General features: G+C 40.9%; 1 protein-coding gene across 1 annotated transcript; it reads left to right on the forward strand.

Moving 5' to 3' along the window:
* Window positions 1–335: 335 nt before the first annotated feature.
* TNFSF11 (TNF superfamily member 11) lies at window positions 336–23,213 on the forward strand (the record flags this gene model as incomplete). The annotated part of the gene is made up of 5 exons (XM_083855488.1): window positions 336–554; window positions 8,686–8,853; window positions 15,307–15,352; window positions 15,435–15,533; window positions 20,659–23,213. 5 exons carry the CDS (start codon window positions 336–338, stop codon window positions 21,078–21,080), a joined length of 954 nt encoding a protein of 317 aa, XP_083711614.1. The 3' UTR covers window positions 21,081–23,213.
* Window positions 23,214–25,384: the final 2,171 nt, after the last annotated feature.

Consider the following 25,384-nt stretch of genomic DNA (forward strand, 5'->3'; position numbering starts at 1 on the left):
CTCGCTGCGCGGGGCGGGGCAGCGCCGACCGCCAGCCCCAGGCGACCTGCCCGGCGCTGGGGACCGGGGCACCGAGGGCAGGGGCGGGCCGGCCCGGGCCGGCGGGGGCCGGTCTGTGCTCGGGGAGGCGAGGCGAGGAGGGGGCGGCAGCGGTGCGGGTGGCGGCGGGCGGGAGGGAGGCAGCAGCAGGAGGAGGAGGAGGAGGAGGGCGGCAGGGGCGCGCCGCCCGGGGCTGATTGGCCGCCCCGTTTATAAGAAGTGCCCGGCGGGAGCGGCGGGGTTGTTTGCCGGCGCTGGGGAGCTCGGCGGAGCCGCGGGAGCGGAGCGGAGCTGCGATGCGTCGCGCCAGCCGAGACTACACCAAGTACCTGCGCGGCTCGGAGGAGCTGGGCAGCGGCGCCGCCCACGAGAGCGCCCCGCCGCCGCCGCCGCCCCCGCCGCCCGCGCACCCGCACCCGCCGCCCGCATCCCGCTCCCTCCTGGCCGCCCTCGTCCTCCTGGGGCTGGGCCAGGTGGTCTGCAGCGTCGCCCTCTTCCTCTACTTCCGAGCTCAGGTAAGCGGGGACCCGCTGTGGCAAGTGCGGCCGCCCCGCGGAACAGGGGAAGGGCCTCTGTAGGGGCCATCGAGGCGAGTAGTTAAAGGAAAAGAACAAAACAAAAAGTTTCAGAACACACTTCTCTGTCTCTGAAGTTCTGAGAGGGGTCGGGCCAATGGGCTCCCAGTGCCCTGCTCAGCTCGTGCTGTCCCTTGGTCACTGGAGCCGCTCAGGACGAGGGTTTCCAGGGAGCGCCTCGGGCATCGCTCTTTGGGATGCAGGGCCTCGCCGTGGGGCTGGGCGGGAGGCGTTCCCTAACGCGGGAAACAGGTTAGTCATGATCCTTCACCTGGAGTCTCGCAGGGCTTTGGTTTTTCATGATCGGCTTTCAGTTTCCACCGGGCAGAAATCTGACTTTGGCTATTAGAAAAAGGTTCTTCACCCAGAGCACGGTTGGAAGCAGCTTTCCCAGGGAAGTGGTCATAGCACCAAGCCTGACGGAGCTTTAGAAGTGTTCGGACAATATTCTCAGGCACACGGCGTGATTTTTGGAGGTGCTGCTGTGCGGGGGCAGGAGTTGGACTGATGATCCTTGAGGGTCCCTTCCAACTCTGTATAATTGTGATTCTGTGACAGCTGAGGTCTTTCCGTGCCACGAATGTTTCAAGAGCAGGAGGAAATGGCTCTAAGGGCAGAAAATGTCATCGTGCTACAGCACTGGTGATGGTTTGTCACTCAGGCTGTGCGGGGGCCCTGCGGAGGAGCGAGCTCTGTGTGCTCGTGGGCATCGGCCAGAGGTGCCTGCCGCAGCTCAGGAGGGTTTTTGGGATTCTGAGGGTTTCTAGGAGAAAGCCTCCCTCACCTGGCAGGCCCCAAGTGTTGGGCCGGCCCGGAGGAGGCAGCGGTGCCGAGGGGCGCGGGGGGTGTCGCTGCGGGGGCAGATAAGGCACGGGCGGTTGGGCGTTCGGAGAGAAGAGGAGCCCGCTTCTTGGAAACGCCTCGGCTGCCTGGATTCCCTCGCTGCCCTATCTCTTACCCTGAAAGCCGGAGCCCTCTCGGAGGAAGTGGGGAGCTGCCAGCTACTTGGTTCTCAGGGCTAGGTGTCAGATTTCTGCTCGGCTTTATTGTCGGATGCTAGTTAGCTCTGTTAATGCGCGTCTGAGTGCCGCCATGGAAGTGGCGCTTCTGTTGTGTGTGCTTTTCGTTTGAAGTCGGCAGGGACTGGAAACTTGTTTCTTTTGGTTTACTTTCTAGGTAGAGGCACTTGATCTTGAGGTAGCAGGCTGGATTTCTTAACAAAGTGCACTCTGGAAACAGGTGTTGCACAAGTGTATACCCACTTAATCAAATGAATGGCTGTCAGATACACAGTAGCACTGCTGGTAATATATTATGCAGACTGTTTCATATTTTCTTACTGACAATGGCTTTGTGGTTTCCATTTTTTTCCCAAAATAAAATGTAACGGCAATACAGCACTTAGTTAATCATAATTTGTATATTTCAGAAGAGTGACATCTAATTTCTGGGACTCATTGTAAAGTAGCTTAAAGCTGCTTGTTTGCTTGACAGTGAAATAAATGAATGCCTGCTTCAACTTGTGACAGGGGAATGTTTTTCACTGCCGATGTTCATGAACCTGAAAAGACATTCTTGTCAAAACATAGCTCAGAGATGCACAGCTATACATTCATTAGGGGGCCTGAGAGCTGTTGCAATCAAAGCAACTAATCAAAGTATACATCCTTATTAAAGACTCTTTCTGATAGGTAGGTGTCAGGGTTTCATGTGTGCCTAACAAAGGGTAAAAAGAACCATAATGGCTATTTTTCTTCTGCTCCCTTGATTTAAAAATTGGCATGGTTCAGGTGTAGCTCTGGATTTGACAGCTTAATTCGCTTGCTAGTTTCTTGTTCCTATAGATTTGGAGTAGTGCTATTGAATGGAGTCTCTTGTAAATTTGAATTTCCAAATCGTCTGGAAGAGGTGATACAACTCAATGTAGGCTTGACTGAAGTCATTGCCTAAAAGCATTTTAATGGAGAAAATGTAATGGATGGAAAATAGAATAATAAGTATACTCTTGAACTAGGTACATAATTCACTTTAAGAACATATGGTAATTCATATTTGTTCACCACTTCTAATTGTGAAATAAGGTAGATGGAAAAACATAGTAGGTCCTGCAACAGTTAATTCTTATTTCACACTCTTAGAGATTTATTTGATTTAAATGGGTCGTGATCAGACCTCTTTCTTTTGAAAAGGTTTCAGTGAAATTTTATTTTATTAAGCTACTTCAATTTGGCCTTTTCAGTTTAAATTTCAGCTAAGTTTGTACTTTAATAACAGAACTTAGTTAATTGTAATTGATTCTGTTAAATTAATGAAGCGTTAGTAGTAGAAGTTGTGCATGAAAAGATTTGAATTATTTGCTTGGTAAATTAAGCAAATGTAAATTAGAAAGATTTGACTGTATAGGCTGATATAATTTCTTAATATCTTAGCAGCTCTTTAAAACCTTATCTGAGAGTCTGAGTAAACTCTGACTCAGTTTTACCACTCACATTTTGTCTGTATTCACATAAAATCATTTGGGCTGGATCATGACATGCTATAAGCTGAGACAATAGTTGAGGTTTTGGTTTTTCCTTAATTTTGTTTATTTTGTGGCTTGAGCATTTGGAATTTCACAAGACACATAACTAAGACTGACACTAGGTTTTCACAGGCAAACACATGTTTGTGGCCAAGAAATAATGCAGTGCCATGCAAGTGAGACAATGAGATAGTATGTCGAAAAAGCAAGAAAAGAAAAGCAACAAGTTTGAATTTTACCAGTATTCTCATAATACTGTACTGAAATGTAAAAACACTAGCATGTTTCATCCTTGCTTTTTGGTTCATCCTATGCAGTGTACTGAATCCAAGAAACTAAACAATAAAAAATGTATTGGTCTTAAACATTTGTTTTGCCTATACTTTGAGGAATATTTCCTCATTTTCTGTAAAAATGCCATGAGAATTTAGTTAAGGTACTCAGAACAGCTGGAGGTCATCACTCAATAGAGACTCATGCACAGCACAAAGTGAGAGAAGTGTTTTCTTTAGCTTTGATTGATAAATACTGAGGTATAGTCTCCAAAAGCTGAGCTTTTAAGCTTTTCTTTCTGGCCCATTTCCTTAGTGCACTTAGATCTCAAAAGAGCAGGAATCTGGTCTAACACTGACTGAGCTGGAGGGCAGTGAAGCAAATTGAAAGTGCTCAAATTGAAATGTGGTGACTGGGTGTCTTATGCCCACAGTTTAAGCTAGACCTCCAAGAGTGTGCACTTTTCCCATTAAAAAAAAACAGAAGTCTGTCCAAATCCTAGGAATTCTACCAGATTGAAGAGTTCACACTTGGATAAATGGTGACCTGGAACCCCAGTTTTTGTCATTTCATGCTTATGTGGAAATCTGACTTTCATTGTGGCATGTTTTCAAATGATTACCTTTCAGACTTCATCCGAAGTTTTGTGAGCATTGTGGCTAACAGGAAAAACAGCTTGCTGGGGGTCATTAGCATCTTTCAGAAGCCTAGATCTTAAGCTTGGCGCTTAAGAAAGGTCATGGAGTGCAAAGTGGTATTTGATAGTCTGGAAAGTGGTTTAAGTTTGAAAATAAGTAGAAGTACAGATGTTAAACATGTATTGTAATGAGTAAGTATTAAATGAAATATTGTATCAGTCCATAACTGATGCAAAATTTAATAGTAAAGGTGGGCGGAATGTATTGTGTCTTTTGACACCAAACTGAGTCTTTTTACATCAGAAAATTGGTTCTTAATTCTGTAAGTTCATTTAGTTTCACCCATGATGCTTCAGTTCATTTTGACTGCCCTGAAGTGGGTGAATAGAAACACAACTAGAATGATCAGAGATGCTGAAAATCAGGGGCCACTGAACAATCTGATCCGATTGCAAGGTCAGGCAAAATGGATATTAAAAAACAAGTTAGACACTCCTCTCTTTAGTTTAATTCTTCTAGGGTATTTAGGTTACTTCACACTTTATAAAGCTTTCTCCTTTATTTTTGTTTTCATCTTGATGTTTCTTCCAGATACTAAATCTTTACTAAATCTTTTGCTGAAGTTGTCCTGCCCTGCAAGTTAGCAAGCTGCTTCTGGTATTTCATCGTAATTTTCTCGTTCTTTAATAGTTGTTTTCAAAACATGTCCTTGGAAGTTTTTCTGTGCATCACTACTTCCCCACAGTTTTTATCTCAGTGCTTGGTACTGCTTGTTTACAGCCATGGCAGTTCAGTGCTTGCTCTTTGTGAAGACCTGAGGTGCAGGATTTCTGAGAATGCCTTTTCGGGCAAGTGAGCTGATTTTCATAGTTAAATGTGGTAAAGACTGTTCTTAAAGGTATTCTTTGAAAAAGGTGAGGGCAACAAGTGGGTTAGCTAGTCCCCAAACAGTTTCCCCTTATCAAACAGTAACTCTGGAGACTTGCAGGTTTTGTCAGGGTGAGCTGCACAGCTCCAAGTTGCTGAAACCATCAGCTGCAGTGTGTCCATTAAGCCTTCAGTTTTTCACCTGCAGGTGCAGAGATGCTGGTTTTCTGTCTTAAGCCTTGAGCAGATAAACTGTAATCTGAGCAAGTGGTTCTGTGCAAGCTGCTGTTACTGCTGTGATACAGTATTGTGTGACACATTTGAATGATTGCTGATAGCAGCGAGTCTGCTGGCAATGATTTGTCATGCTGGACACTCAGGCCTTTACAAATTCCATGATCTTTATGTTGTAAAACTTAGTTTTCTTGCCTGTTATTCAGAAGATGTGTTTTAATGAATCCACTACTGGGATAGTAGTCTCTGTCTAGTAGAATTACTGATAAAAATGAATATTTATTGTCGGTTATTTCCTGTAGCTTTCTATGTTCTATCCTGTGATTTGTGTAGAGGGGAGAAGACTCAGATATCCCAATCCTGCTAGAGACATCAATTCTGTCAGGTCTCTAACAATCCCAGCATGAGAGGTTACATTTGAAATAATGGGTCCTATTTTGAGTGCCTTAGTACCAGAAGTGTATCAACAAACTAGAAGGTTCCACAGAAGACCACTGTGACAGGTAGGAATCAGAATGCATAAAAGAATGGAGAACTGGATTCTTTGACAAAGAACAGACTAAGGTGAGGGAAGCTAATCCTGTTTTTAGCTACCTCAAGACAGTCAAGCTCTTCAGTAGCGTGCAGCAAAAACAAGAGGCACAGTCATAAATTGTAGCAAGGGGAGCTCTAGCTGGATATAAAAACCAAGATTTTTTTTACACAGTTGAAGTAGTGAAGTTTTAGGACAGTTTGCCCAGAGAAGCTGAAAGTCTTCATTGATGGACATTCCCCGAAGCTTGTCTTGAAAAGACCTTAACCCACCTGACCTAAGTTACAAGTTGGCCCTGCTTCAAGCAGGGGACTGGACTAGAGATGTCCAAAGGTACTTTCCAACCCAAGTCATTCTGCATTAATGGCTTTTTAGCAGCAGTTGGTAAACATTTTGTGCTTCTTTTTTAAAAATAATAATTATTATTTTAATTTACAGTTGATGTTCTGAGTTCTGAATACAAGTGGAACACAGTGTGAGAGATGCCTTAAGAAGGCAGTTTTGCAGCCAGTTAAAGCTAGTGCTGCCCTCCTGATATTTCATTCTTGTGCCTATCACTATACTGGCTCCAATGCTGATATCTGGAGTGACTTGGTTGTGGGGAATTAATCTTAAAGGAAATTAGGGCAGCAAAAATTCCTCTCGTTACTACTGATTTAGAAGAGGAGACTGAAATCCAGGAATTAAATTCTGTGGTGAAGGAGCTGAGAGCAGAGAGGTGCTGGTTTAGATCTCCTTATGCAGTTAATGAGGCTGTGCAGCACTAGCTGACTTTAGAAGGCATTAGTGTAAGTTTTTAGGACTTAATTTGTAGAGCTGCAATGGCTATATACAAATTTTCTTTGGGATTCAGCTGTGTCAGTCATTACAGAAAGATGTTACTGCCTCCAAGCCATTCTGTAACTCATCACTACCCCTCTGCTCTGAGCTGTGGCATCTTAAGGTGAGCCTTCTATGATCTGTTTCATTCCAAATCTGCAGGGATGACTGATCCTGTAGCTAAACCAGGCTACAGGATCTGACACTGGTCTGAATGAATTGGGCAAAGAGCTTTCCATCTGGAGACTTGAGCAGAAGGATGATCATAGAGGAGGCAGCATTTAGTACTGCTGTCTGTGCAACAAACGTCTCTCTGCTGTGTGTTTCTATTGGGTGGCTGCCTGGGTGGTGTAGACTTTAATTCAGATCTGTAATCCTTAAAACCTTACATTTTTAAGCCAACTAATTTTTTTTTGGGGGGGTTAGGGAATTAAATTTATGTTCCTGTGAACAAATTATTTATTTGATTCACTCTGGCTGTTTTGTATTGTGAAAAACTTCCTTTTGATATGCTGTTTTGTTCAGCTCTGTGTTAAAAGAACCTGAACACTAGGCACTGTCCATAATGTCTTAATATTCCTGCACTGCAATTACAAATAACCTTTGTAATTCTCAGGTAAAAATGTTTCTTCCAACTAAAGAAAGATAGAAGTAAATGTTCTTTAATAGGCCAGCCACTACAGTTAGAGAGAACTTAGACAAGAGTTTGGGTGCATAACCCTTCTTTAAGCCTGAAATAAAAGCAGAATAAATGCAAGTTGAGAACAATTTCTGAGAATCTTAGGCCATCTCTGAAAGATAGTTGCTAATGTCTTCAGCGTAAAGGATTTGGAGTATGTAAAAAAAAAAAGGAAGTGAAATGTTTTAAATAGGTTTTGTGCAATAAAATTCTGTCAAGGTACAATCCTAATCCTTGGATTATCTTCCAGTGTATCTAAGCGATAGGGTGCAGAATTTAAAAATATACTTGATTCAGTCCCAAAGACTGCTAAAATGTCTTGCAGATACTCTAAACTTACCATTCTTTGTCCAATAATGCAGAGGTGTCTTGTGCAGTTTAATCATCTTTTGGTCTTTGACTTTTGCTGTAAAAGTCAAAGACTTTTAATGACTTTTGGTGACTGTTTTGCACAGTAATATCTCTTGCCACTATCGTGGCTTAATCCCAGCTGGCAACTAAGTCTCAGACAGCTGCTCACTCCCTGGTGGGATTATGGACAGAATTGGAAGAGTAAACGTGAGAACTCAAGGGTTGAGATAAAGAAAGTTTAAAAGGTAAAGAAAAAAGCTCCACACACAAATGAAGCAGAATATGAAGGCAGGGGTTCACCACACATAAAGTGACTTGGGAGGACAAATGCCATCATACCAAATGTCTCCTCTTTCCTCCTTCTTCCCCCAGCTTTATATGCTGAGCATGATGCCATATAATCTGGGACATCTTGTTGGCCAGTTCTCGTCCACTGTCATGGCTGTGTCCCCTCCCAGCTCCTTGTGCACCCCCAGCCCTCTCTGGTGGAGTGGTCTGAGAGGCAGAAGAGGCCCTGACTCTGTGTCAGCCCTGCTCAGCTGTAACCAACACACTATTTTGGTCACAAATCCAAAACACAGCCCCATATCAGCCACTGTAAAGAAAATAAACTCTATCCACAATGACCACATCCGTACATATCACAGTTTTGGTGATAGCTGATTGACAGCTTCAGTGATAAAATTTCAGTGATAAAATGGTTTCAGAGAACTTCTGTTTCTCCACTTGAAAATGATGTGCTATACACACACATACTTTCCTGAAGTTTCTGTACTTGACATTCTTGTGTCATCTTACAAACAGTAGCTTTTGAGGTAGGATAACTGTGTATGTTTCCTGCTAAAATAACTGTGATATTGCCCTGAGTGGTTGAAACACAGAATTACTGACTTTACCATAAGAATGGGATTTATCTTCATCTTTTGAAAGTCACATATCTAGTCCAAGCTAATGAAATAGGCAGTACCAGAGGATCATTCATTCTCCTATTTCACATGTTTGTTCAATGAAATAAACCTAATGTTGGGAACTTTTTCTCTCTACACTGTTTATAATGAGAATTTAAATGACACACTTAGCCAGGGGGCAAACTTTGAGATAGTTGAAAACTGTCTCTAACACTTAGAACTGTGGTTGTGCTTATGTTTTTGTTTCAGATGGACCCTACTAGAATTTCAAAAGAACATGCACACTGTGTCAGAACACTTTTTGGACATCAAGAAAGTACAGATTTGCATGATGCCTCCTTTGAAAGTCAAGAAGCAAAGTTAATGCCAGAATCCTGTAGGAGTGTGAAACAGGCTCTCCAGAGGGCTGTGCAGAGGGTAAGTGGCACAGACAATGTGTTTATTTCATGGTCTTGTTGAAATTAAAACATTTTTTCCTAAATCTGTGTTCAGAGGTAAGTTCTATAAATTATCCCCTGGTGTTTGAAGTTTTATTCAGGATTGTATTGTATTTGCTGATGAATCTGGTAGTGGCTAACCAATTCTGTACTGAAGCACATTTTATTTATTCTGTTGTTTTTTGGTTTTTTTTAAAGGAAGATTTGAAGTTGTACTAAGAAAACTGATTGAAGTTAGGTATTAGCCATTCTGACATTTAGATAGGCCTGAACAGTAGTCATTTATGTTGATATTTGTATAGGTTTTCCAACACTTTGGAAGCTTATAACAAGTGTCAGTTCCACATTCTTTTCAAAGGAATCTTCCAGACAAGATTCTTTTAAGTCAAGATCATCAGCAAGCAAAATATTACCGAAGGAAAAAGAGATGGCATTTGCTCTTGTTTTTTTACTCTCTCTGAAGTCCAAAATGAGCATCAGTTCCTGCTTTGGTTTTGCTCACTTCACCAGTTCTGTGTTCTGTGCAGACCATTCTCACACTGGCAGAAGATCTGCTTTGCCATAACATAACTGAGTGGTCTTTGCCCAGGAGTTGAGAATTGATAGCTTGTTCCCAAACACAAATGACAAAAAAAGTCAGCCCTAATGAAGAAACCTAGGCAAGCTGGAAATATGCCACAATCCTCTTTTACTGCAGTTACTGCCTTTGATCTTTTTGTGTTCATGATAGTGTTTAGTGCTAATTATGGGCTGTGTAACAGATGGATGTCTGCTATGGTATTCGGTTTTCCTGGCTTATCAGGCCCATTACAACTTTACTGCCTCACATCTGCATAGGTTTGGCAGTTTTTCATTAAGGGTGCTACATTACATTTGAGCTGAACTCATGTGTGCTTTAGCATGAACTGTACTTGAGTTAAATTTACAGCATTTGAATTGTGCTAATGTGATGTTGGCTTTTAACAGAGAACTCTTGAGTGACAGACCTTTTTCTGAATGAAACACAGAGACATAGGAGTCCATGTCTTGTCCCTTTTTTTAGCCACATCCTTTAAGAGCTTAAGGTGAAAACAAAGGGTTATATCTGTAGGATTAGTTATGACTGTAGTTCTTGCCTCCAGCATTTTATAGAGCCTCTCACGCTGCACCTACATATGTGCTGTGTGCTGGGCTGCTCATTCACTCGTGACAGAGTAAGGAGCTTGTTACAGTAAGTCGATGGGGGGCCCTGTGTTCTGGTCATTTGCTGCTGGTTACTCAACAAAGGCACTGGCTTTAGCTGAGGCTTTATATCCTGCCAGTCTGGATGGAGGTTAAATGCTGCAATGTTCGTGGCCAGGATAAGTAGTGAGTAGGGATAACTTTTTTGGCTGATGACCATTAGTTTGAGAACAATAAAACTTCCCTTGCCAAAGTAATTAGACTCTGAATTTCCTCTGAATGCAGTGGAGTTTATTAAGCAGCTGCAACAGTGGTCTAGATGCTTTGTCATCTTGTATCAATGATAGAGAAAAAAATAGATAGGAAGGTGGTGACCTGAGGCTTTTTACATCTTTTCGGTACATCAGAGAAGTGAAAGTAACAGTGTCAAGGCAGAATTGTACTTTATCATCATCTGTAAATTCTGCCTTTGTCACCCTGCAGAGTAGCGATGCAGCTGTAAACCTACTTGCAGTTGTTCAACTCCTTTGTGTGTGTGTCCAGCTAATATGACTTAAAGGAGATTTCCTGTTGAATGTGCTTTTTTTCACTTTCCTTAAGGAGAATCTAAAGAACCTAACTTGTGTGTTTTAAGAGCCAGTATTCTTACTTGAACTGGCAGCATGCTAAGTGACTAAAATGGAACACTTCAAAATACCATTTATGTTTTTTTATTTTTCAATATATTGTCTTTTGCAATTCAAGCTATTCAGGAAATGAAAATAGACAAATTTCTTCTGCTCAGGTTTATGGTTACAGCTTCCTGTGCCAGTTCTCATCGGTTTTGTTTGCACACCTGTAGGCAGAGTGCTTAAATGTAAAGCAGGGATTGATGTTGAAAATGAAAGTGTTCATATGAAAACTAGTGTAGTAGGGCTGCAAGGTCCAGTGTAGAAATACTTGTCTCCTGAAAAAATAATAGTTTTTTTCTTTTAATCAGAATCTAATGATTGATTCCTTAAAATATTCTGTGATAAAAATTCTGCTTAAGGAGCAGATTACTAAGTAGAGAGCATATTTTCAATGTTGCATAAAAACTTTCAAGCAGACAAATAATATACTTTCTTAGCCAGTCTGTTTGCTTAATTTTTTTCCATGTAACCCTAAAAAGCTTTTGGCAGTCCAGATGCTCTAACCACAGTCCTTATGAAGTCTGTTATGAGCCTGAAGTAGAAAGGACTACAAACATATCTTGGGTCAATCCATAAGTAACTTTGCTTGGCAATGCTCCCAGCTTATAGCTGCTTGTGGAGTTCAGGCCTAAGCTATTCTCCCACATGGCAACAGAGTGCTTTGCTAGACCCCTAGGGCAGCATTTATAAAGAGACCTATATACTTAGCAGACATTTAAAGAGCACATAGTTATGGACCAAGTAAAGGTTTCACAAGTGATTGCTGTAAGTTGTTAAAATTTCACCTACAATTTTGTAGCTTTCCATCCTACAATCTTACATGCCTTTTTTTTTTTTTCCCTGCAAGCAGTAGACTACTCATTTGGATAGAGGTTTTATTGCTGGTCTCTAAACCACAGTCTGATGAATATAGGTTCATGTACTTTCTGTTTCACTTCCTTCCTGATTAACATTCTTCAAATTGCTGAATTTCCGGCAAGAGAATCAGATACTTCTTCCTGGTATCAGCTGTACTTGAAGCACTTGGTAGTAAAAGAATCAAGTGCATAAAGAAGCTTTAAGACCACATCTGAAGCAATAAGTGGCTGTCCAGGAGTCCTCATTGGTCTCAAAAGGCTATTAGAGCTGCTCAAAGTAGATACTGAGATATTTAGATAAAAGCTAAAGGAGACTAAAAACCTTTCACAAATGTCATGTCTTCAGGTGTAGCCTTGTCTCTGCATCCTCAGCACTGGACGTAACTTCAAGAGCAACAGTTATTTTTGCAACCTGCTGTGGATGAGGTAGAGAGCAGTTCCCAACTTTCCAGGCACTTTTATGATTTTTAGCTTTAAAATGAGAGTTATGGAGCTTCTTAGTGGCCTCTTATTTTTTTTTTTTTTGGATGAAGGGAAGACATGTTTTTCATTTTTGTGCCTAACTTCTTGTCTGGTGTTTAAACAGTGAGTGTATGGAGGAGGTTGGAATGTGGGAAGCAGGCCAGTAGAGTTGACTTGGTCAGCAGTGCGCAGATGACAAAGGTGTACAAGTGCAGCTTGTCACAAGATTAAGAGTGGGGTGATTTTTGTGTACAGTTCTGCTAAAAATAACTGAACAGCTTGGTATCACACCTGGTCCTGTGGATGGCGGTCTTAAAAAAAAGTTGCTGGTAATGTTTTGTCAGCAGTTTTCATGGCATTATAGCAGTGTCTTAGTCACAGGTTCTCTTGAGCTATTTCTGCCTCCTTAATGACCCTCTACATTGTGAGTAAGTATGAGACACCTGAGAACATTCAGGAGCTAAAAATCATAGTTGATACTTTGGTGATTTGAGAAATCACAACTCTTAATTCCTTGCAGTAAGAATACTAGAGGATTTTATAATCCCATTAAGAGGCTACCTTCAAACATCCACTGAACAATGTCCTTCAGGGTCAGAGGCAAATACATAGTTAAATGCTTTTCTAAGATAGGTTGTCTATCAGCACCTTGGAACTGTATGAACATCAAGTAAAAAAAAATCAAGAAATGTTTACCTGCTTATTCTGTGTGACGAAACCTACAACTCCGTATCTGTTTTCTAGGAACTAATTAATGTGTTTCATCTTCGTTTTGGAAGCTGGGGCAACATTACAGAAAGAATAACAAACGCTCATGAGGCTGGTCAGAATCAAGTAAAAACTTGACACTAGTCCAGAGCTTAGAGAACTGCTGGAGGATTTCGTTTTTTGGCCACAGTCTAGCTGCTTCTGATCTAGTGATAATCTCACAGAAGAGTCAATGAAACATTGGCTCAAACCCCCAGCCTTGGTGTTATTAGTGCCATGATCTAACCAGCTGAGCTAATCATGGACTCCAGACAAGGAGAGTTGTGGACCCAAGTCCACAGCTGGGTAGTTGTCCTGCTTACTGAGTTGAGAAGCTGCAGATAAACAGCACCACCACCAGTTACAAGGAGAGCAGCTCAGACTGATCTCATGAGGACCAGAGCCATTCTGTGTGGAAGATGAGCTGAGTCAGGTTGCTGGGTCTCAGGAGGTGACGTATTCAGCTGCTTAAGCTAGAGCATGTTTGGAAATGTGCAGAAGCAGAACTGAATGCACCTAAGAAAAATGTAAGTTAAATGTAAGTTGACCACTTCAGGGCTTTCAAGGGCAGAGCAATTATCAAACATGGGATTTTTTTTTTCTTTTTTTTTTTTTTTTTTCTTAGTACCAAATCTAGATAGTAAGAGATTGAAATGCGCGTGGCTCTTTTTGGATCTATCAGTAGGCTTTCCAGGGAAGGACATTATCACATCCTCCCAGAGGAAAGGATATTAAAACAAACTCCACATCTGAGAAGTTTTCACTAAGGAAGCAAGAAAACAAGCATGTCTTTCCTTCAAGAGAAAGAGTTGGGATAGGTGTAGTGCAATAATCTCTGAGAGTGTGGTCCATCTCCCAGGCTCTTCTTGCCTTACATCCTGTTCTCTTCAGAGGTTTTTGCTGTTTTTCACAGTATCCGGTACTTGCATTCTCTTGTCATCTTATCATTTCCTACTCAAGTGTGGATAGTGGCTGATGCTGACATGCAGCTCCTAGAATTGAACTTAATTTTCATGTTCCTAGAACTGACATTGAAGTAGAAAGATCAGAGAAGCAAAGTGAATGTAAATGCGGGAAGTGAATACAAGTTTTGCTACTTTTGAAGTTTTGATTCTTCTGCTTTTCTCATTCCTACAGCAAAAAGCATCTTCATGATTCTTATCTATGAAATCAGCATATCTCAGCTGAAGTATTGTGTTTTGATAGTCATACAGCAACTTCCATACAGCTGTGGCTTTTCATTTTGGTTTAACATTTAAACACCTACTGAAAGGGGAAAGTGAGAGTAATAAATGCACCAGGCAAGTCACTACACATTCCACTATGGTTACAAAACTACATAAAACAGGACTTCAGGTGTTTTCAGAGCAGGACTTCAAATTCTGAAACTCCCCAGTGATTGAGAGCACAGTGGGACTTTGCTGATCTGGCCAAATCTAAGGTGTATTTTGTATACATGGATTGAATCAGGTGAACAGCAGTGTGCATGGCATAAAGATGAAACAAAGGACCACCACTCTTAGGTTTCAAAGAGGACGTGACTTGCTATCTTCAACAAAATGTTTCCTTTTACTAAACATCTTCTTGACAGCTCTGTGGTATGATATTCATAATAACAAACATATTACCCCTGTGTTTTAGAAAACAGAGGGAGAGTCATGTCAAAAGGGAGACAGAACTGAGGGTTGAGCTTAATACTAAGACTCAGTCTAGGCTTGTAAAAAGAACAGGCTGCTTAGATTTTTGAAGCCTGCTGTTTGCATCTTTTTCTCAAGAGGAGTACAGGTGTTAATGATTAAAAGCAAAGCTTTTTGTGGTGCCTGATGCCTGCATTTTGTGCTGTTCTTGGGTTTGGGTAGCATAGTTTTCATTCATGTTAAAATCCACATGCAGCTTTGAAGGATTACATACTTTCCAGGTCTGGCATCCAGTCCCTTTGGTCCAGTGTGGATGATACTTAACCCTTCAGTTCCTTCATACCTTGTTAGAAGGAAGCCTTGATTGTAAAGCCTTGTAGCCTTCCCTGTTGGTGGCAAAGTGTGAGGTGTGGAGGTTTTCATTCGCCTCATCACTAATGGAATTCAGAGCTTAGCTATCCTTAGTCGTTAGAGTGATGACACACTAGTTGCTGTATAGAAATGCCTCTTTCTTTGTCTTTAGACTCCAAGTAATTAAATCAATTCATAAATTCTATTGTTTGATGTGATGCCTTCTTATCAACAATTGTTCCATTATATTTAGAGAAATACTCCAAGTACAGTAAGTAGAAAAGGTTTTAAATGTGCTGTCACCACTACTTCAGTAAATAATGTAGTGATCATAAATACTGTCATTTCTATCCACTTTTATTAGAACTACCATATTACTAGAAATAATTTGATTGTGTGAATATTTACATGATTCAAATCCCAGACATATGAATGTGCTGCTGGTGGAACAGTGTCCCCAGATACACGCTCAGAGTATTAAGTGTGCAAACTAAACATTGTTACAAAACCAAGAAATCATCAAAACAAAATCTCCTTCTCATTTTAGGAAGTCCAGCGTGCTATAGGAAGAACACCACCAAGACCAGAAAAAGGTAGGTATTGGTTTATGAATAAGAAATATTTTAGTTCCACTAAACTTGTCTTTTTGGGATAATGCAATTCTTTTATCTCTAGCTGCAATGGAGGCATTAGGACTTGAGCTGTACAGGAGGAACAAACCTGAGAAGCAGCCATTTGCCCATCTCATTATTGATGATAAGAATATTCCATCTGGTAAGTTCAGTTTTTAAGTGACTACTTTCAATACTAGTATAAATGTATTGAACAGTGAAGTATATGAAGATAGTTAAGCAAAACAGCAACAGACTGGGACTTCAGAAATGGCTTTTGATAGTGAGAATAAATTGGATGCATTAAAGGATTTCAGAGGCAGCAGGGATAGTGCTAAAAGGAGGATGGCTCATCTTGGTATCAGTCTCATGCTGAATGGCCTCCATTTCAAATTGCCACTTTTCATGATCAACCTCTTGAGGGGCATGCCCTGCCCCTTTGTGCTGTCTTCAGGTGAGGCAGGAAGATCTAAGTTGAACCCTCTCCTTTGAAGTTTCCCATTTTCTTTTGGCCTGGAGGGCCCATCAGGAATTTTTGACTCTCACTGGACACCAGCCATGAGGATGCATGCAAATATATACAAGCATGTATGAGCACAAACATTGCCCGAGCTACTGGGGTGGGGGGGGTAAAAAAATCTTCTTGTGGCTTTTATCTGCCCCTGTGGTAAGATGGTGTTTTTATCTTGCCAGAGCTCTTATTTTCTACACACAAGTATTCAGACGGCTTTGGGAGTATCCTTGCTAGTACAATATCAGGGAACAAGACATGAGTCTGCCTTGGAACACTTTCCAGAAGAAAAGATTAGTTCCTAAAATTTTAAGATAATGTTAGAGCAGTTTTAGTTTTTGCCCTGGAGCACTGTCAGTTGAGATTTTTCACTGTATTCTCAATGCTGTATTCTCAACAGTTGGTGTGGTAGAAGTAAACCAGAGTTTATTCTGAAGGTATGAGGTAGAGGATCTTAATAAGGGGTGCATTGATCACCACTGTCTTCTTTCTCTGAAGATTTATACATTCTGCAGGGCTGAACTCATTGTTAATTGAGCTATGCACATTGCTTTTCTGTTTTATATAACCAAACCAAAGGGGAAATGGTGTGTTGAGACTTGAAATCTGAGATTTTAGCAGCTTGCATAGTAATACCTTGCTCTTGCTCTATTTAAAGACAAAGCACTTCTGTACAGCTTCTTGCCTGGAGGGATAGGATTCTTTCAAGTGCATTGGCATTGCCACAATCTAGAGCTTTATAGCAGAGAACTTAAACAGCTTGTCAGATGGCAGAACTTCCACAAGCTTTCTTGTTAGCTCAAATGCCTCTTGACAAGCTTCTATTTTAATCAGATTTTGGCTTTGACCTACTTTTACAATAGGTCAATAGTAGAGGATTCAGTATCAGTAAACTTGCCTTAGCATTTTTGGAATATCAGCATATCTTTGGAAGGTTTCAATTAATTTGCTAGTCACAGAAACAGATCACTTATCTGCAGAAGTGAAGTGTGTGTCAGTGTCACAGTCTGTGAAATCCACCTTTTTCTGTGTGGAATTTATTTGCTGCTTACCTGGATGTTTTGCTGTAACCTTTAATTTTACAACTGTAATTTACAGCAGCTGATAATTTTTACAGTTGTGCATTGCTGCATTAATCTTCAGGGGTGTGACACAGCAAATCTATGGGTAATGGCCAGGGAGACACTGGGGTTTTTTTTGCTGCAGATCAACTCCTTACCAATGTGGTGAGCTGTGCATATACTCCCTCCTGATCTGGCTTTTCCCTCTTTTGAAAGAGCATTGCCAGGAGTTAATCCATGAGCACAGCTTCTGCAGCCCTTGTGGGCATTGCAGCAGTGAGGGGCTGCATCCTTAGGGATGGTGGGAACCATGAACCTGCTGGTTGTGAGGCACTTCAATATCATGCTCAGTGGCATGAGGCAGTACCCACTTGTGTGGGTAGCATAGAGATTATTGACAGGCATAAAGAAAGAAAAATTTGCCTGAGGAGTCACCAGGAGATTTTTCTCTCCCATCTTGTTTTCCCTGACTGCAAATGGCAATTGCTATTTTCTTCCCCTGATTCTTTACCCTGCATGTCTGAAATCCATCTAAATCTTTTTCTGCCATCTCTGACTGGACAGATCTGTTCTTAGTATTTTAAGGTTCTTTACTGTCGCCACACTCATCCAGAATAAACAGTGCCAGAAAAAAAAAAGTCTTCATCACTGTCAAGCAGGATTTTAAGCAGTTTTCTACTGAGCACCCTTCATGAACGGGCAGTGAGCAGGGTCTGTGCCAGAACATTTTCTTTGACCTGGTTCACAATAATGTCAGGCCTCAAGTGGACTTTTGCAGCTGGGGGTATAGTGCAAGGGAGGGGGAAAATAACCCTTCTCAGATCTTGGTGTTCCCACCCACCATTTGGCACAGAAGCTGTAGTGGTTTGGCTTGCTGTGTGTATTTTTTAAGTTTGCTGCCTTAGGTTAGAGCTGGATCCTTGCTGTTTGGTTTTTACCAGAGCTCACTATAAATGCTACCTAGGTTTTAAATAAAAACAGTGAATTTTGGTTTGTAAATTGATTACAGAAATTAGTCACTGTTTAAAGGGGAAAATTGCAAACAGAAATAAATATAAATGTTAAATATATCATTTGGGGTGTGAATTGATATCTTTAGCTGTCTAAGGAAATGCTGTAGTATTCTGAACTATTTACAGCTGCAGGTTCGACTTAGCTGCCCTTTGCCTGCAAAAGACTTTTCAGAGCAAGCAGTACTTTGGTCCTTTTTTTCAGTTGTTTTTTTTTTTTTTTTTTTTTTATACCTGAAAGCTACTAGGATGCAAACAAATTATCAAAACAGGGCTCCTTTCTCCTCTGTTCTCCTCACATCATCTTCCTTCTTGCTAATTAATTTTATTTAACTAATTTTTATTAGTCTTGGTCCAAGCTCACGAAAAACCAAGACATTGTTTTTCTTTATCTTCAGTTTTGAGAAGGCTCATGCATTATCTTGAATTCTTAAATAATGCTTTTTACCCTATCTGGAAGGCAGTTATTTTGCTCATTATCCCCCAGCCACTTCCTTCTCTGTCAACAGGACTTACCTTGTGCTATTTTTTTCATGGTTCCAAAGTAAACTATTTCACAGAAGATACTGTATTGCAGCACTTTTGGCCATCCCATGGCTTGAGTTATGTGTCAGAGTTTTTGATACATGACATTCATGGACAGCAGATCCAGCACTTACATGCTCCAGTTTCCTGCACTCCCTATGTTTTAGGGTACTGATTGTTTTGATGTCTCCAAATCTGGGTGTTAGCACCAGAAGTGCTGAGAACCTGCCTGCTCTGTCCATTACAGGTGGCATGGCATAGCTCCTACCAGAGTGTCTTTGTGCTGTGCTGCTGCCTATGGCACACCTCTTCTTTGTGGCAAAATGTGTGTCTGCCTCAGCACACATGATCATTGTATCATAATCTAGCTTAGAAGGTGCTTCCAGAAGTTATCTGTACAAATCCTTTGCTCAAAGCAGAGAGGGTCATCTCCCATCATCTCTTGGCCTGTTCCCCTGAACATCCTAATAGTGTAAACAAATTCATCTTTTCCCATCTTCAGCAGATTTCTTCAAAATCACAGCTTGACTGGCAACTAAAAAGTTGGCTTGTCAGGTAAATAAAATCTGCGTAGCAACTACCCAGTGTGTCACTGGGCAATCATGGCATGCCTTTCTGTTCCATCATAGGTGTGCATTCCTGTCCTGTATCTAATGTTCCTCTCCTCAATCCAGGCAGTGATTTCTTGCCTGTCCTCCTCATCTTGAACTTAGCCTAGTCTCTATGGGGCAGTATTTCTCCCAGACTTAATGCTGTGCACACAAAGTTCTACAACTTCAGCTGTTCCCAGTGCTTCAGAGATGGACTCTGATACCTCTAACTCAGCATATTTTGCAGGTGAATAATTGCAGACTAAGAGGCTTAAGATCTTGGCATCTCTTCCAGTTAATTGATGGGGTTTTTTGAGGCATTGCAGAGAAGATGGTTTCTCTGTCTGGTTTTGCTTTCATAATTTCCGCCTGGCTGCACTAGACCCATGGAGGCGCAGCTACTTATGATCTGCATTTGACACTGCTTTTGCTTAAGTCTTTGTGGAAGAACCACCAGCAGGTTTTTGTTGTGGGCTGCTGTTAATGTATTCCTCTCACATGGAGAATTTGCTTGCCCTTGGCAGTTAGGGAGGACTCATCTCTCTCTGATTCCCCTGTTCCTGCTTCCCCTCCCTTTCTGCACTGACCTGGCAGGGTCCTGGGGCATGCCTCTGTACATGCTTGGAGGAGAGGGCACTGTGCCCTGCTGTGTGCCTTGGAAAGTTTGCTCAGGATGGACTGCTTTGGTTCGATGTTGTAAGAATAAGGTACTGAGTATTTCAAGCAGGCTTTGCTGATGCACTGGGAGGCTGAGGTGTGAAGTCCTGTGGTACCTACGTGAGCCCACTGCTCACACAGGGAGGGAGCAAGTGGAGTCAGTCTTGTCTGCTGAAAATTACTAGTGGTTAGAAGGTTAGAAGTTAGAAGTTGGCCACCTCCCATCTGTTGTGTTATGCCCTGGGTGTTACCCTGAATAACAGAATGTTAGTGGCTTGTGCCTATCAGGAAGTTTATAATAAATACTTTAAGTGCTGCGTAAAGTCTAGGCAGCTTAGTGTGTAGTACTAAAGATGCACAATTGTACTGACTTTTCCCCATTTTTTTCTGTTGTCAAAGGAAAATATGTTTACCTTTCTACCACTACAGTCACATGAACATAAAATATGGAAAGTTTTGTAAACTTTCTCTTTTGGGAATTGTCAGTTCAGCTTTTTTTTTTTTTCTGGAATTTTAGTTATTCCTTGTCAATATTTGCATGTTTTAACCTATATCAAGTTTTTAAAGTTACTCTCAGCTGTTTGCAACTTGAATAAGGTTTTAGGTGGAATGCAGTGTCTATGCAGAGGTTGTTGCATGGTTGCTTAGCATAATCAAACTATAGGCCAAACAACTGTTTTGTGCCACAGTCTAGCAGGTGTTCTGTTGGGAGGGCACAATTATAAATACTAAGCAAAATATGGGAGTGTGTGATGGAAAAGAGGAAATTTCTTAGGAATATTTATCATAATTGTTTCATATTCACGTTAACCTACAGAACTCTAGCTGCTATTGATTCTAAAAACATAGAGGTTGCTTTCTAAATGTTTAAATGTTGGGGTTTGTCAAATGTTAAAATAAATAATCTTTTTTTTTTTTTTTTTTTAATCTCCAGGAACTCGCAAAGTGAACCTCACATCCTGGCATCATGACAAAGGCCAGGCAAACTTATCAAATATGACATTCCATGATGGAAAATTAATTGTTAATCAAGATGGATTTTACTACCTTTATGCCAATATTTGTTTCAGACATCATGAAACTTCAGGAAACTTGACTAAAAGAGGGCTTCAATTGATGGTGTATGTGGTTAAGACAAACCTTAAAATAAGGCGCTTTGATGTGTTGATGAAGGGAGGAAGCACCAAATACTGGTCTGGGAATTCAGAATTTCATTTTTATTCTGTAAATGTAGGGGGATTTTTTAAACTAAAATCCAGTGAAATGATAAGTATACAGGTATCAAACCCATTGCTACTGGATTCTTCGCAAGAAGCAACTTATTTTGGAGCATTTAAAGTTAGGGATTTAGATTGAACCTTTCTTTAGTGTGCTGAAAATTGCTTGAGTTTTTAGTTTTCCAAAAACAACTTGAAGAACTGAAAATCCTCTGCAACTCAATTACATCTGTATAAGCCATATTTCTCTAAAGACACGGTTTTGTCCCATGCAGACTCTAGCAGGAGACTTGCAAATACATGGAAGGGCAAAATGAGGGCAAATGTTCTCCTGATTTAGTGTTAAAGCAGTTTTACTTCATTTGTCTCCACTGGTCTCTCTAGAGTCATTGCGCCTTTTGCGTTGATGTAGTTGACATGAAAACAATTAATATTATTGAACTTCTCTTTCCAAGTTCTGCCCTGATTACCCTCACTAGTTTTGGTGCAAATATAGGGCAGGACAGTACTTGGTTCCCAGCTTGCATTTAGGGCTTCGTTTTGCTTGGGATCGAGTGTTCTGACCCTGAGACAACAAAGATTATGAAAGTGCGACTAATCTCATTGCATTTGATGTGGCTTTTCACATGTTGAATTGGGGCTGATTTTGCTTTGCTGGATTAGGGTTAGAGAGCTCAAACCATAGCAGAAAATGGATTGGAGAACAGCTAAACAGTTCAACTTAACTTCTACCTGATTAAAAGGGCCATTCTGGGAAGAAGGGAGATCATCTCGCCTTGCAGTTCTAAAAAGTTAATTACTGGTCACGTTATTATTGTTGCACAGTTAATTGCAAATATAGATTGCCAAACTATGGTGTGCCTTTAAGTATTACATTGTGCCAGAACCTGCAAAGACATTTTTTTAAACAAAAAGTATGTATTTTTATATTCTGTAATATCTAAAGTTATATTTCAGGTGTAATGTTTTGTGTAAAAAAAAATGTAAATTATATTGTCCTATAGTATTTGATACAAAATATTTAAAATCTCTTGCTGTTTGTATATTTAATGTTTTAAACTGTTTTTATGTACAGACATGTTAAACTGGTGCACTTTTTAATCCCAATGGGAAAAAATGCAGCTATAAGAGGTTGTTTGCAATTAGCAAATGTAATATATATCTTTGTTCTTCTTAACTTAATAGATTTCTTTTAAACTTGTCAGTATTAAGGGAGGCAGAATCACACCAATGCCATGAGTAATTACACCAGAATGCTGGTCACTGGGTGCCTTTCAAACCTGAAGGGTAATTAAACTGGTATTATGTAAAAACAAAATTTAAAAAAATAATACATTGTAAGCCCTGGAAATGTTTTAGGGGCATTTATAGTTACTGAACAGGCGTATTTTCCTACAACAAAATCTGCCAGTGTTAAATTCTGCAATTGAACAGTAACTTTTTTAGCTTAGTTTCCTGAAAAAGTGAAGCTTATTGCATTGCCTGTTCTTGTCTCCCACTGTAGCTTTTAAAACTCTGCACCCTTCTGCCAGCTTTGGCAAATGAATGGCAGAGTTAAGAGATATTCTTACAGGTTTTATGAGGACAGACAGCTGAGGACAACTCAGCCATTTATACATTATTTGTCAGTGGCTGGCCACTGTTCATTTTAGCCAAGAGATTAACTGGGGAGACTCCTGCAGCGTGAGTTGTCGCTTGTATAGTGCTTGGCCAAGAGAGGTGGGTGGATGGAATCCAAGGGTGGCCACGGGGGCCAGAGGGGAGGGCTGCAAGTCCTGAGGTGATATTTAGAGCACATCTGGACAGGGGACAGCAGCTTGTTGGGTAAGGAGATGAGGGAGGTTTGAAGTGTTTTGGTGCTCTATGGATGATGTGGGGAAAGCCCACTATTTATTGCAGTAGGAATCGAATCTGTAGGAATTGGGGCTTCATACAAATCCTCAGGCTTTTTAATTTTTTTTTTTTTTGTTAAAGGAACTGAGTTGAATCCAAGCAATTATTTTATACTGTATAATAAACATTTCTTTTTAATGTTAATATTGTTTTCTTACAAAATATATTTCTAAGAAAAAAAGCAACTTTGTGATTTCTTTATTTTCATGTGTACCTGTATATCTTGTGCAGCTTTGATAATTTTATTCAGATTTCAGAATGTGCAGGCTGGGTATGGTATAACTCATTAAAGAAAACTGAGGCATAAGTCAGCTACTTTGAGAAAATTACAATGAATTTTATGGAGTTTTGATTTGGCTTCAGATCTACATACATGACTTTCAAGTCAGGTTAGATCTTCAGGTGTTGGGAATTCAGCTGAAAATGAAGACTTCCCATTTGTTTCACATCAAACAGTTGTCAGTTCAAACCCAGAAATGACTGAGGAATCTGGGGCTCTTGGTTTTCTTATTTTTAGGAGCTACAGGTTGCAATCATTTTTTCCACTATAAAGATGTGCAATGGTGGGCTGGGAGAAAAATTTCTATTGTGTCTATCCTTGGGGTTTCAGCCACCCTGTGGGGAGGGAGAGATGGGGGTTCACATGATTTGAAAGTAAAGTTAGACTTAGTAGTTGACCTCAGCAGATGCCCACAGATGGTGTGATATGAAGGAGGGGAGCCACCAGCAGTCAATGTCACCTGAATGACAGGGGCTGTGAATGTGTTCTAGAGAAGGTCACAGGACCTGTAGCATGTATTGAACCCCCGAGCACAGATTTGTTGGTTGGTTTTGCATCCTAAGCCACCAAAGCTGAGAAAAGGGCTCCTGAGGCTCAGCTTAGCATGCACGTTCTCAATAGGAGTGCTGTAAACATCTACATTTCACAATAGGAGGCTTTAAATTTCCCTTGTGTGACAACTTTGAAGCCTAAATGGTTTGAGGGTTGGGGTGGTTTTTGTGTTTTTTTTCTTCTTTAGCCTTTTCTGGCTGCAAGTTGCCCTGTTGAGGTGGGAGGTGTCCTCATGGGCCTTTATAGGCTACTGTGAGAGTAACAATTAGAAGCCAAGCCCTTACTCTGCTCTCTACAAAATAGAAATCAAGTAAGAAATCTCACTATTCTGTCTGTCATGCCTTGGTCCCTTCTTAGCCTTTGTGCATTTGAAAGGAAGCAGGAAGCTCCATGTAGAGTTTGACTTTGCTTTTTATATCAGAGCAGCCAGATTGAAAAGCTTCAGTGGTGTCATTTGAGGCAACCTGGACACATATTCCATGATGATGAAACCTGCCTGCACTACTGCTGACCTTCCTAAAACCAAGTTTTCTTCCTCAAGTGTCAATTCCTTTGTGCCTGCTTCATTTATTTGATTGCTTCATCAGAACACAATTAACGAAAAGAGCAGGCTAATCAATTAATGGAGAGAGTTACCTTGAGAAGAAGGGGCCATGCTCTAGGCAAAGAAAAGTACCTGTGACTCTTATTTTATAATCTTCAAAAGATAATTTTGGTCTGTGGATAGAGGGTGATTATTTGCTGAAAATTGAAGTTAAAAAAATCTTACTTGGAAATGGTTCATTTGCAATTCAGGGTATTTGTGTGCATGTAAACATCTGTATATTCTTACCATGTTCTTGCTAAGTTAATTTTTATACATGGGGTTACGATTGCATATTTTGGCACCTGGGTACTCCTCCCCCCGCCTTCCCAAGCTCACTCCAGCCAGTGGCTGTTTCTTTTTCTGTCTATCCCACTTCCTTTTCTCTGGCTCCTTCCAGCTGCCAGTGTGTTCTGCTCACCCCACTCTTACAGCTCCTTTTCCTGGTGGTAGCGACAGCCTTGGTTCAGATCTAGGTATACTCTCCCTTTTTTGGCCCACTTCCAGGTAGCTTTGCTGTGCCTTTGCATGGAAGAGAACAAGAATTTGTGTTTTTCAAAAAGGGTTTCTAACTGTTGGTACAAGGACCGAGCTGGAAAGTAATAAAGAAAAGTAGTTGGGGAATAAGGAACCAGCAGGTTGGACACTAAGCAGTCTGTGCTGCCCTTTGATTTGATGTACCAGCTTTGGAGGGCTCCAGACAATAACCACACGTCTGTATTCTGCTGTTAAAAAATTAGTGTGCAGCAGAACTTAATATAGATGGGTGTGTGTATCCTTTTGCTGTGGTGATTAGAGAAAAATCACACCTAAACCAGAAAATACTTTTGCACATATACACAAGCAACTGCTTGTTTTTTCTCCCTCTCTGTATTGGTGTCTTGTCTAGTATTTCATAGTTGCTGTATTTGAGTTCACAACCTGTAGACTTTGCCAACTGTTTTTTTTTTTTTTTTAGCTCACAGGGGTCTGATCCTGTAGATCCCATACCTTCGCCTAACATCTCCATTTGTGACTAGATCCCAAGCAAAGCTCAGTCATGGAAAGCTGAGAAACCTGTGTCAGCTTGAGGTTGTTTGAATCAGATTTCAAAAACTTCTTGGCAACTTCAAATAGTTTTTTTTCTGCTTTGTTT

Source organism: Zosterops lateralis (assembly GCF_965231275.1).
Source record: "Zosterops lateralis genome assembly, chromosome: 2".
Lineage (NCBI taxonomy): Eukaryota > Metazoa > Chordata > Aves > Passeriformes > Zosteropidae > Zosterops > Zosterops lateralis.